The sequence below is a fragment of the Mirounga leonina genome, unplaced genomic scaffold, assembly GCF_011800145.1.
Source record: "Mirounga leonina isolate KUSES-001 unplaced genomic scaffold, KU_Mleo_1.0 Mir_175, whole genome shotgun sequence".
In the NCBI taxonomy this organism is placed as follows: Eukaryota; Metazoa; Chordata; class Mammalia; order Carnivora; family Phocidae; genus Mirounga; species Mirounga leonina.
Window position 1 is genome coordinate 1,366,891 of NW_023270453.1, and position 13,071 is coordinate 1,379,961.

The following is a 13,071-nucleotide window of genomic DNA, read 5'->3' on the forward strand; positions in this document are numbered from 1 at the left end:
AGTAATCAAGATTGTGTGGTATTAAATGTAAAAGCAGACAGATCAATGGAGAACTGATACATATATGGTCAAATGGGTTTCAACAAATGTGGGTAAAGGCAATTCAGTGGAGACATGTGGGTCTAGAAAAACTGGTTATCTATAATTCAATAGATAAGTCATTCAGTAAGTGAACTTTGATGTATAACTCACATTATATGCAAAATTTAACACAAAATGGATCATAGACCTAAATGTGAAACATAAAAATATAAAACTTCCAGAAGAAAACACATTAAAAAATGTATATACTGAGCATTTAATTAATGTTGGGGTCATGGGTTCGGGCCCCACATTGGGCTCCACACTGTACATGGAGTCTACCTTAAAAAAAAAAAAAGTCTTTTTAAGCCACCGAGTGAGAAAAATACCTGCAAAAATAATGTATCTGATAAAGACTTGCATCCAGAACACATAATGGCTCACAAAATACAGTATTAAGAAAACAAGCCAATAAAAAAGGGCAAGTAGTGGATAGATCTGAGCAGACCTTCACCAAAGAAAATAAAGAAATGTCAAATATGCACATGGAAAGATGTTCAACATAATGTAGTCATTAAAGAAATACAGACTGAAACCACGAGAAATTACTGCATACCCACTAGAAATGCTAAAATTATAATGACTGATCATACCAAGTGTTGCAGAGAATGCAGAGGAATAGGAACTGTGGTACATTGCTGGCAGAATCGTTGTGGTACAACTATTTTGGAAAATAGTGGAAGAGTGTCTTAAAAAATTAAGGATGCACTTACCATGTGACCTAGTTATTCCATTCCTCAGTATTTATGCAAGAAAAATCTGTCTGTATAAAGATTTATATAATGTTCCCAGTAGCTTTATGTGTAACAGTCAAAAACTGGAAAACAATCTGAATGTCCATCAATTACTGAATGGATAATCATTATGGTTATGTCCATACAACAGCAAGTAGTCAGCAATAAAAAGAAGCTACTGATACACACAACATCGATGAATCTCAAAATACTTACGCTGAGTGAAAGGAGTCAGATAAAAAAAGTGTACATACTGTATGTTTCCCTTTTTAACATTCTAGAAAGTTCAAACTAGAACTTTCAGATCATCATCATGACTCAATACAACAGCTAGTCCTCATATTATTATGACATGGTTAACTTCTTTTTTTTTCTTTAACTAGGCTTCCAGCATATTCACATCCTCTTGGTTTTCTTCCAAACCCTGGCCTCTTCTCAGTCTTGTTTACTAGTTTCCCCTCTTCTTTCCACACTGGCAGCCCTAGGGCTTCCTAAGACCTCTTCTCCCTACTCCCTACCTGCACTCACTCCTCCACTGGCACCCACTCTTATGGCTTAAAGTAAACTCTACAGAGATACAACTCCCAAATTTATATCCAAAGTCTGGACCTCTTTCCCAAATGCCAGACTACGCATGCCACTGGCTAATTAACATTTCTACTTGGATGTCTAATAAATATCTCAACCCTAATGTAGGCAGAAGAGCCCTGCCAAGATGTCCACATCCTAATCCTTGAAACCTGTGATATGTTATATTACATGTCAAAAGGGCCTTTGCTAATGTAACTAAGGTTACATACTTTAAAACAAGAAAATTATCCTGGATTTTTCAGGTAGGCCCAATCTAATCTCATGAACCCTTAAAAGAAGAGAATTTTCTCTGGCCAGAAGCAGAAGAGTTGCAGCAGAAGTCAGAGAGATTCCAAGGGTGGGAAGGATTCAACAAGCCACTGCTGGCTCTGAAATGGAGAGACCCACGTGCAAGGACTGAAGAGAGCCTCTAGAACATAAGGGCAGACCCCAGTTGAGAGCCAGAAAGGAAATGGGCATAAATCTAACCACCTGAATGAGCTTAGAAGCACTTGCTCCCAGGTGAGAACCCAGGCCATCCAACACTTTGATTTCACCTTTGAACGACCCAGAGTAACCAGCTGAGCCCACCCAGTCTTCTGGCCTACAGAACAAGAACATAATAGGTTTATATCGTTTTAAACTGCTAAATTTGTTCTGACAGCAGGAGGATACAAATACCATATCCAAAACTGAATTCTTCATCTTGCCCTCAACCTACCACACCCACAGCCTTTCCCATCTTTGTTAACAGCAATCCATTCCCGGCCCAATACCCTTTGACTCTTCTTTGGATCCTGTCTTTCTCTCACACCTCTCATCTTCTCTGTGAGAAAACTACTTTTAAATATACTCAGAATCTGATCACCTCTCACTACTTCCATTGTTAACACCATCTCTCTCTGCATTATTGTAATAATCTCCTAATGGCCTCCCTGCTTCCATCCTTGACTCTCTACAGTCTATCTGCAACGAAGCAGCCAGAGATCCTTACAGAACCTAAGATAGATCATACTACACCTCAGTTCAAAACGCACCAATGGCTCACTTTTCATTCAAACTAAAAAACCAAGCCATTCCACTGAATGGAGCCCTGCATGAGTGGCCCCTTGCCCAGCCTCATCTCCTACTGTACTTCCTTCTACCCCACCCCTGCTACCTATGTCTCCACTATCTTTCCCTGTCTCCATTTATTTTCAAATTAGGCATATAATAATAATCTTAATAATATTTAACACTTACTATAATAACTGTAATGCTTCCTATGAACCAGATATTGTTGTAATTGCTTTACATATATTTTCTCACTCAATTCCAATCATTATTTCCCCCACTTTACAGAAGAATGAAACTGAGTTACAAAGAGGTTAATTAACCTAAGAGCTCATTCAGTAAGGGGTGAAGCCAGAATTCAAAATCACAGGTGGTCAAAACTCACTCTACAGCCCAAATTCTTAATCTCAATGACGCCCACCCCCAAGTAGTTAGCCTTACTCAATTATTTTTCAAAAGCAAGTACAGAATAAACAGAAGGTAGGATAAAGGACTAAGAAATGGGAATCCTAAAGTGCTTAATGTAGGGTTAAAGAGGTGGGAAAAGTTAAAGGGAACCAGGATACTAGGAATGACAACACTTCTTAAAGGTAAAAGCCAGCACACAACTAGTTCTTATATGAAACAAAATATGGCACTTAAAACTTACTTTCTCTGTGGTAACAGTCAAAGAAGGAACCAATGCAGGTGATGGTTCTGGTTGCTTCTTATGTTTTTGTTTGTGTTTGTCCTTTTCTTTATATTTCTAGAAATGAATAGAAATAAAATCCAATTTAAATTTAAATCATAATCATATATGTACAATAAAGATGAGTTTCTTTCATAATTCTGTTTAGTAATTCAAAATGTTAATGAATACTTGTCAAAAAATAAAAAGATCACTTCGGCTGATCGTGTTCTTATTATTTTGTAAACAATACTAATAATATAACATTACTAGTATAACTAATTTTAAAGTGACTTCAACATACTTATTCTTAACCAACCTAAAATTATGTATAAACAACTGAAGCCCATAATTATTTGCTACATTTATATCTGGCAAACTGTATTTTCTTCCTGTTAAAAACACCAAATACTTCTGTGTACATTTTATAAATTGCACTTTAAAATTTACATAGCACTTTGACATGCATTATCACATTAGAATAGTATCAGATTCTACATCACTATACATTAAATTCTATGGCCCACAAACTAAAAACTCAAGCAAAAAATTCTTTCCTAGGTTTACTCAGGAAAGAAGTGGGGCGCCTGGGTGGTTCAGTCGGTTAAGCATCTGACTTTTGATTTCAGCTCAGGTCATGATCTCAGGATCATTAGACTGAGCCCAGAGTCAGGCTCCGTACTCAGCAGGGAGTCTACTTGAGATTTCCCTCTCTCACTCACACATGTGCTCTTTTCTCTTTCTCTTTCTAAAAATCAATCTTTAAAAAAGGAAATGAATGAATTAGCTATCTCTAACAAAAATAATCTAAAGTCATGGTGTGCTACTTTCCCTTTGAAGTACTAAAACTGATGAACCGAATATAAGAAAGAATTCAACTAATTAGAAGTTAATTACATATCAGGAGCCCAACTTTATTTAACAACAAAAAATTTTAACCGAATTGTTTTCAGTTGTTCGAATCGATATGTAAGAATCAGTACTGGGTGTGAAATTTACTATCATTTAAAGAGTTACGGTTTTTTTTTAATTTTTTATTGTTATGTTAATCACCATACATTACATCATTAGTTTTAGTGTTCCATGATTCATTGTTTGTGCATAATATCCAGTGCTCCATGCAGAACGTGCCCTCTTTAATACCCATCACCAGGCTAACCTATCCTCCCACCCCTCTCCCCTCTAGAACCCTCAGTTTGTTTCTCAGAGTCCGTAGTCTCTCATGGTTCGTCTCCCCCTCCGATTGCCCCCCCTTCATTTTTCTCTTCCTACTTTTTTTTTCTTAACATATATTGTATTATTTGTTTCAGAGGTACAAGTCTGTGATTCATCAGTCTTACCCAATTCACAGTGCTCACCATAGTACATACCCTCCCCAATGTCTATCACCCAGTCACCCCATCCCTCCCACCCCCCACCACTCCAGCAACCCTCAGTTTGTTTCCAGAGATTAAGAATTCCTCATATCAGTGGTATACATGTCTTTCTCTGATTGACTTATTTCGCCTAGCATAATACCCTCTAGAAAAGCAGACTTTTTTTAATTAAAAAAAATAGATAAGGTATCCATGATGAGAAATTTTAACATGGAAATTTAAAAGAGTGGGGAAAGGAAGGAAAGAAGGGAGAGAAAATTTTCTATTTTAAAGTAGCTTTGGGGACGCCTGGGGGTGGCTCAGTCGATTAAGCGTCTGTCTTCGGCTCAGGTCATGATCCCAGGGTCCTGGGATTGAGCCTCGCATTGGGCTCTCTGCTCCGCAGGGAGCCTGCTTCTCCCTCTGCCTCTGTCTCTCATGAATAAATAAATAAAATCTTTAAAAAAAATAAAATAAAGTAGCTTTAGTTCCACAATGAACTATTTTCCATGTAAAAACACTAAGGAATGAGTTATACAGGAGTTTTTAACCTACGTTTAGAATTTCCATGTGCAAACTGGAAGGGGTGAAGAAATTCTGAAAGGAAAATTAAAGGGTAAGACAATAGAGATAATACTTAAATTCACGTCTTCAGACCCAAAGGAATTAAACAGATCTCAGAGAGTTTTGAAAGTATACATATAATCACTGAACCACTGACAGAAATGTTTAGGATAAGTTAGAAAGTAAATTCTAGAAGGAATGCAATCTCGAGCTTGAGCTTACTTACCAGAAAAATTCTAGAGTAAATTTTTTTTTAAGTTTTTTTTTTATTATTCATTTATTTGAGAGAGAGAGCACAAGCAGGGGGACCAGCAGGCAAACAGAGAAGCAGACTCCCCACTGAGCAAGGAGCCCTACACAGGGCTCTATCGCAGGACCCTGGGATCATGACCTGAGCCCAAAGCAGACGCTTAACCACCTGAGCCAGGCGCCCCCTACAGTAAATTTTTAACAAAGATTAAAAAGGCTAGTATGTAGTAAAGAATTTCATTATCACTAAGTGCCAAGAAGAGTTCATCAGGGAGCTCAATATTAGAAATTAATACATAGTGATAACATAAGAAAGAAAATGAGTTATTTTAACATAATTCAATTCTGTGTTGGAATTGAGTCAGTTTCCAAAAAGGAAAGAGTGCCTATGTTCAAATAACTCTCAACGCTTAAAAAGGTATGTTAAATCACATTATATTTTTCCAGTGTTAAGTAAAAAAACAAATGAACAAAAACCAGCAAAAAGTAAATAACTAAATAAAATAAGAAAGCCAACAGCAACCAAAACTGGGGAGATGGAAAAGGCAGATAATAACTCATTAAACAAAAACTGGCAACCAAGCAATGAAATAAGAGATTTTAGAAACAGAGCAGCAATTGTCCTGGTCTGAGCTATAAGATTCAGCTGTTAATCCTGTTTCCAATTCCTTGCAATTCTTAGAATACCATGAAAATTCCCAAATCTGGAAAGAAGAAATCTTTTATCTTTTTGTTATCCTGCCTCCTTAATTTGTTCTTTTTCTGTCTAAAGAGTAGGACCAGCTTCAGGGCAGAAATAGGAAAAAACAGGAGAGAAAGACATGAAGCATGATGAGGTGCTCTTTGAAAGTCAAGGATCTAGGCTAAGAATTAGTTATATAAAATCTTAGGGTATTCTCCCATAGGAATGAACCCCCACATAGCTGAAAGATTAAAATCTAGTATAAGACATTTAATCAAGTATTTAAAAAGAGATCTGATCCTGCCCTACCATTCCCTCTGGCTTCAGAAAGAGGCAAAAATACTTATTAGCCTCACATACCTCAACATAATAAAGACCTTATATGAAACACCCACAGCCAATATCACACTCAATGGTGGAAAACTGAGAGCTTTTCCCCTAAGATCAGGAACAAGACAAGATGTCCACTCTCACCACTTTTATTCAACATAGTAATGGAAGTCCTTGCCACAGCAATCAGACAACATAAATAAATAAATGGCATACAAATTGGTAAGGAAGAAATAAACTCCTTATAGATGACATGATGCTATATAGAGAAAACCTGAAAGACTCCAACAAAAAACTACTAGAACTGATAAATGAATTCAGGAAAATCAAAGGATACAAAATCAGTGTACAGAAATCTGCTCCATTCCTATACACTAATAATGAAGCAGCAGAAAGTGAAATTAAAACAATCCCACTCACAACTGCACCAAAAATAATAAAATATCTAGGAATAAAGTCAACCAAAGAGGTGAAAGACCTGTACTCTGAAAACTATAAAACACTGATGAAAGTCAAAAGAATGCAAAGAAATGGAAAGACATTCCACGCTCATGAACTAGAAGAACAAATATTGGTAAAATGTCTATACCACCCAAAGCACTCTAAACATTTAATCCCTAACAAAATAACAACATTTTTCATGAAAGTAGAACAATCCTAAAATTTATATGGAACCACAAAAAGATCTCGAATAGCCAGAGCAATGTTGAAAAAGAAAAACTGGAGGTATCACAATTCCAGATTTCAAGTTATATTACAAAGCGGTTAGTAATTAAAACAGTATGGTACTGGCATTAAAAACAGACACACAGATCAATGGACTAGAACAGAAAACCCAGAAATAAATCCACAATGAGATGGTCAATAAGATTTGTCAATTAATGACAAACGAGGAATGAATATGCAATGGGGAAAAGACAGTCTCTTCAACAAACGTTTTTGGAAAATTAGATAGCCACGTGCAAAAGAATGAAATGGGACCACCTTCTTTCACCATACACACATTAAAAAAACCTCAAAATGGATTAAAGACCTAAATGTGTGACCCGAAACCATAAACATCCTTGAAGAGAACACAAGCAGAAATTTCTATGACATCAGCCATATCAACATTTTTCTAGATATGTCTCCTGGGGCAAGGGAAATAAAAGCAAAAAATAAACTATTAGGTCTACATCAAAATAAAAAGCTTCTGAACAGTGAAGGAAACAATCAAAACTAAAAGAGAGCCCACTGAAAATGCGAGAGGACATCTGCAAATGACAAATCCGATAAAGGGTTAGTTATCCAAAATATATAAAGAACTGATACAGCTCAACACCTAAAAAAAATAATCCAATTAAAAGAGGCAAAAGACACGAACACACATTTTTCCAAAGAAGACATACAAGTGACCAACAGACACATGAAAAGATGCTCAACATTACTCAGATCGGGGAAATACAAATCAAAACTACAATATCACCTCACACCTGTCATGGCTAAAATAAAAAACACACCAAACAAGAAATGTTGGCAAAGATATGGAGAAAAAGGAACCCTCTTGCACTGTTGGTAGGAATGCAAACTGGTGCACCATTCTGGAAAACAGCATACAGAGGTTCCTCAAAAATTATGATCTATGATCTATGATCCAGTAATTGCATTATTTGGTATTTACCCTAAAAAATACAAAAACACTAATTCAAAGGGATACATGCTCCCCTATGCTCACCGAAACATTACTTACAGTAGCCAAACTATGCAAGCAGCCCAAGTATCAGAATGGATAAAGAAGATGTGGTATATATATACACAATGGAGTATTTTTCAGCCATGAAAAAATGAAATCTTGCCATTTGCAACAACACGAATGGGGCTAGAGAGTATAATGCTAACAGGCAAAATAAATCAGTCAGAGAAGGACAAAAACCATATATTCTCACTCATATGTAGAATTTAAGAAATAAATGAGCAAAGGGAAGGAAAAAAAGAGCAAGAGAGACAAACCAAGAAATAGACTTTACTACAGAGAACAAACTGATGGTTACTACAGAGTAGGTGGGTGGGGGGATGGATGAAATGGCAGACAGGATTAAAGAGTACATTTATCATGATGAAAAAAATAAATACTTCGCCCTCAAACCCTAGTCTCAAAAATGGTGAGAAGAGATTCAAGAAATTACCTAAATTATAGTGGAGCAAATGCCTACAGCCTCCCAAACATGAGTAAGATGAAAAACTACTGCACAGCCAAGAGACTACAGACAAAAAAAAAAAAAAAAAAATATATATATATATATAAAGAGCAAAACATGCATAAGATAACCAAAACTCAACCTAGGAGTAAATATAACTCGGCATAAAGGTATTTCTCAAAACTGCCCCATGCTAAATAAAACTTACTTTGAACATAAAGTCATACAAAACTCAAGAATGAAACGACAAAACAGAAAAAAAGATAAATCAGGGACTGAGAACCAAAGTAATTTAAAAGCTAAGAGAGAACAGGTAAACGGAAACAGCAAGGAATAGAATAAACATTGCTGAAAATAAAAACAGTGCTAAAAGGCTTGAGATAATCAGAGTATACAAATGAAAAACAGCAGATATTAAAGCAGTTGAGAGGAACTAATAGCGAGGATGTAGAGAAAGGGGAACCCTCCTACACTGTTGGTGGGAATGCAAGCTGGTGCAGCCACTCTGGAAAACAGTATGGAGGTTCCTCAAAAAGTTGAAAATAGAGCTACCCTAAGACCCAGCAATTACACTACTAGGTATTTACCACAAAGATACAAATGTAGTGATCCGAAGGGGAACCTGCACCCCAATGTTTATAGCAGCAATGTCCACAATAGCCAAACTATGGAAAGAGCCCAGATGTCCATCAACAGATGAATGGATAAAGAATATGTGGTATATATATATACACTGGAATATCAGCCATCAGAAAGGATGAATACTTGCCATTTGCATCAACGTGGATGGAACTGGAGGGTATTATGCTGAGTGAAAGAAGTCAATCAGAAGGAAACGAATGAAAGCAGGAAACGAATGAAAGCAGCACGAGGATGTTAAGGCTTTCATAGCAGGCCTTGATATAGATTTTGAAGCATTTAGTTAGGTTTCACTCATATGTGGAATATAAAAAACAAAACAGAGGAGCATAACGAAAGGACAGGAAAAATAAAACGAGACGAAATCAGAGGGAGAGACAAACCATAAGAGACTCTTAATCATAGGAAACCAACTGAGGGCTGCTGGAGGGGAAAGGGTGGGCATATGGGGTAACTGGGTGATGGACATTAAGAAGGGCACAGGATATAATGAGTAACGTAAGACTGATGAAAGGGGCGCCTGGGTGGCTCTGATGGTTAAGCGTCTGCGTTCGGCTCAGGTCATGATCCCAGGGTCCTGGGATCGAGCCCCGCGCATCAGGTTCCCTGCTCAGCGGGAAGCCTGCTTCTCCCTCTCCCTCTCCCACTCTCCCTGCTTGTGTTCCCTCTCTTGCTGTGGTCTCTCTCTGTCAAATAAATAAAATCTTTAAAAAAAAAAAAAAAAGACTGATGAAAAATTGGGGCACCTGGGTAGCTTCAGCTGGTTAAGCATATACCTTTAGCTCACGTCATGATCCCAGGGTCCTGGGATCAAGTCCCACATCGGGCTCCCTGCTCAGCGGGAAGCCTGCTTCTCCCTCTCCCACTCCCCCTACTTTTGTTCCCTCTCTCGCTGTCTCTCTCTGTTGAAAAATAAAATCTTTAAAAATAAATAAATCTTTTAAAAAATTTTTAAAAATAACATTTAAAAAAAAAAGACTGATGAATCATTGAACTCTACCTCTGAAACTAATGATACACTATATGCTAATTAACTAAAAGTAAATTAATTTTAAAAAGAGAGAGAGAGGAACTAATACCTACAGAAAACAAAGATAATCAAACATAAGGATAATTCATGTCCCTAAAGTAGAGAATCCAAGGAATGGGGAAGAAAAGATGTATTCAAACATAAAAGTTGACAAAATAAATGCATTCTGAAAAACTCTGTTATAGAACGTTTAACAGCAAGACTTCCTGTAATTAAACTTAGTAGAATACAAGGGGGAAAGTGGGCGGGGAGGGGGACGCCAGGGATTGTCTTTGGTCTTCTCCACGGCAATATTCCAGGCCCACTGTTTAAATTCTAGGGGAAAGAGAGTGTGACCCAACGATATTATATACACCCAAGATATATAAATTCTAAAATGAAGGCAAGAAAAGATGTTCCACTATGAAAAAACTCAAGAGAAGGTCCTAAGAACTTATTCTTGAAAAAAACTTGACAATAAAATTCAGCCAATTTAAGAGATGATATCAAGAACGTACTGGAGAAGCTGTGGTAAAAGAACTGGTAGTGACCATCTAACAAATTTAAATACAAAACAAACCTAAAAAAAAACTCTGAGGAAGTAACTGTTTACAAACCTGAAAGATGTAACATAAACATCTTAAAAAACAACAAACTGGATAGCAGGAAACGAATGAAAGCAGCACGAGGATGTTAAGGCTTTCATAGCAGGCCTTGATATAGATTTTGAAGCATTTAGTTAATAACAGAACATAATAGTTTGCCACCAAACAGTAATTATACATAAATCTCTTCCTTGTAGATAAAGTTCCTGATTTTCTTTGGCTCTCATATCCTCATGAAAGTGGCCTCATACTCCAACCCAGATGTGAACATGGGTGTGTCTGAGTCAATTAAATCTATTCTCCTCAGTCACTGGCTGCTTTAAGTCTAGGAAAGGTTGAAGCTGGGATAATAAAATAGAAGGGGGCATTTTCTGTGACACAGCTGTGAACATTCTTTTCTCTCTTTTTAAGATTTATTTGAGAGTGCGGGAGCACTCGCACACAAATGGGGGATGGGGAGAGAATCTTGAAGCAGACTTCCTGCCTGAGCACTGGGCCCCAACATGGGGCTCGATCTCATGACTCTGAGATCATGACCTGAGCTGAAACCAAGAGTCAAAAGTCCATTGCTTAACTGACTGCACCACCCAGGCGCCCCCCACTGTTCTTCTCTTTCTTAATAAGGTACTCCCTTCCTGCCATCAGATGCTCAGGTATTAAGCCAAGATGAACAACTGCAGCGACCTGGCAATCATGCCTAGAAAAGTCAAGAAAACCACAAAAAACACAACAGTGCCCTGCCACTCTTGGATTGGCTACTGTCAAATTAACCAATCTTAGAAAAGTCTAGTCTCTAAACTTAGGCAAAAACAGCAAATTCCCTATTGCTTTAGCAATATTCTATTATAGCTGAGAGCATCTGAACTGGAAAGATAATGGTTTTGTTTGGTTTTGTAATCTCTTTTATTACACTTCAAGTTGTATTTAAGGAAGTAACATCTCTTGTGGTAAGAAAATTTTATTTGAAGTTCAATAATGTTACCTATTTACTTCATTTTCTTTTTCTTCTATATAACCAGCTAAATCGGACTTTAATGTTCTTTAAATATTAATAGCATTGCATCATCTTAACAAAATAACTTTTATCAATCTAACCATCCTAAGTCTTTCCATATATATGTATAAAAATGAAATCTAGAAAGCTTACTTAGTAAGTAATGATGGCTATTTCTGAATGGTGGATACTGGAGTGGGTGTTTGGTATTCTTTTTTAATTAACCTGCAATTTTTATTTATTTAAGATTTTATTTATTTATTTGATACAGAGAGAGCACGCGCACACACAAGCAAGTGGAATGGAAGGCCGAGGGAGAGGAGAAGGAGGCTCCCCGCTAAGCAGGGAGCCCAATTACTTGCAGTTTTTAAAAGCTCTGCCTTGTTTGAATTTTTTGTAATGACATATGGCTTAACAAAAAGAATAACTAAAATGAGGTATGCCAGCTATTCACCAAACCCATTTCTTTTTCTTACTAAGAATATAACTAGATACTTCCCAGCTTCCTTTACAGTTATATGTGGTCTTTACGTTCTAGCCAAATGCGACGTAAATGAAAAATGATGTAATCACCTCTGGGCATGGTCCTTAACAGCCCCAACAGTTTAGTGTCCATGTTCCTTTCTCTTCCAGAGATCAATGCAAATGACCATCACAGCCACAGAAGCAACATCAAAAAGAAGGCTAAGTCACAAGATGGAAGGAAACTAATTTCCTGATTCATGACTTGGAAAAAAGCTGTCTGCCAATCAAGAACACCTGTTTTGGACTTAGCTGTTAATGAAAAAAAAACACTGTTACTAAGCCAACACATAATTTGAGAATTGTTACGTGCTGGGAGACAATTTTATGTGAATCTCTGAAGTTTTCTCTGCATGTCTTGCGAGTGAGGCAATGACTTACCAGTTATTTTGGACTACCTTTTCAAGGTTGTTTGTATAATGAACAGACTCAAATGACAGAGTGTCTCCTTTAGGAGCAAAGGGCAGCCATGCTTACTATCCATTACAAAAGATTCAGATGCCCTAAACTTGGGGTTCTTCAACGGCAATGCAACAGACTGCATGAGCAGATGTCATATGGCCCTCTCTGTGCTGCCCTACGGAAACTGGGTCTTGGGGGAATGGTGCAAAAATCCTGATCCTAAGGTCACTGTGAGTACTGTGCAATTAACTGTCCTTCATCCCTGAGCCAGGATCTCCTGTCTCCTAGCTAGTTACAAGTAGGGTAATCGTGGACCTCTTACATAGCTCATGACAGCTTGGTGATGAGAACATGATGCTGTTAGAGATACGGCTTTCTGGAAGAGGAAGGGTAAGAGCATCACAGGCCAATTAATGAAATCTAAGGAAAGTGGGAATA

The 13,071-nt window shown here is 37.3% G+C and overlaps 1 protein-coding gene across 9 annotated transcripts in view; it reads right to left on the reverse strand.

Annotated features, from left to right (window-relative positions):
• The window catches only part of MLLT10 (MLLT10 histone lysine methyltransferase DOT1L cofactor), a 220,058-nt gene that overhangs the window by 86,012 nt on the left and 120,975 nt on the right, over positions 1 to 13,071 (reverse strand). For all 9 annotated transcript variants that reach the window (XM_035021504.1, XM_035021503.1, XM_035021508.1 and 6 more), the window contains one exon: positions 3,088 to 3,183. In XM_035021504.1, coding sequence (XP_034877395.1) covers positions 3,088 to 3,183 — 96 coding nt within the window. The remainder of the gene's footprint in view (positions 1 to 3,087; positions 3,184 to 13,071) is intronic.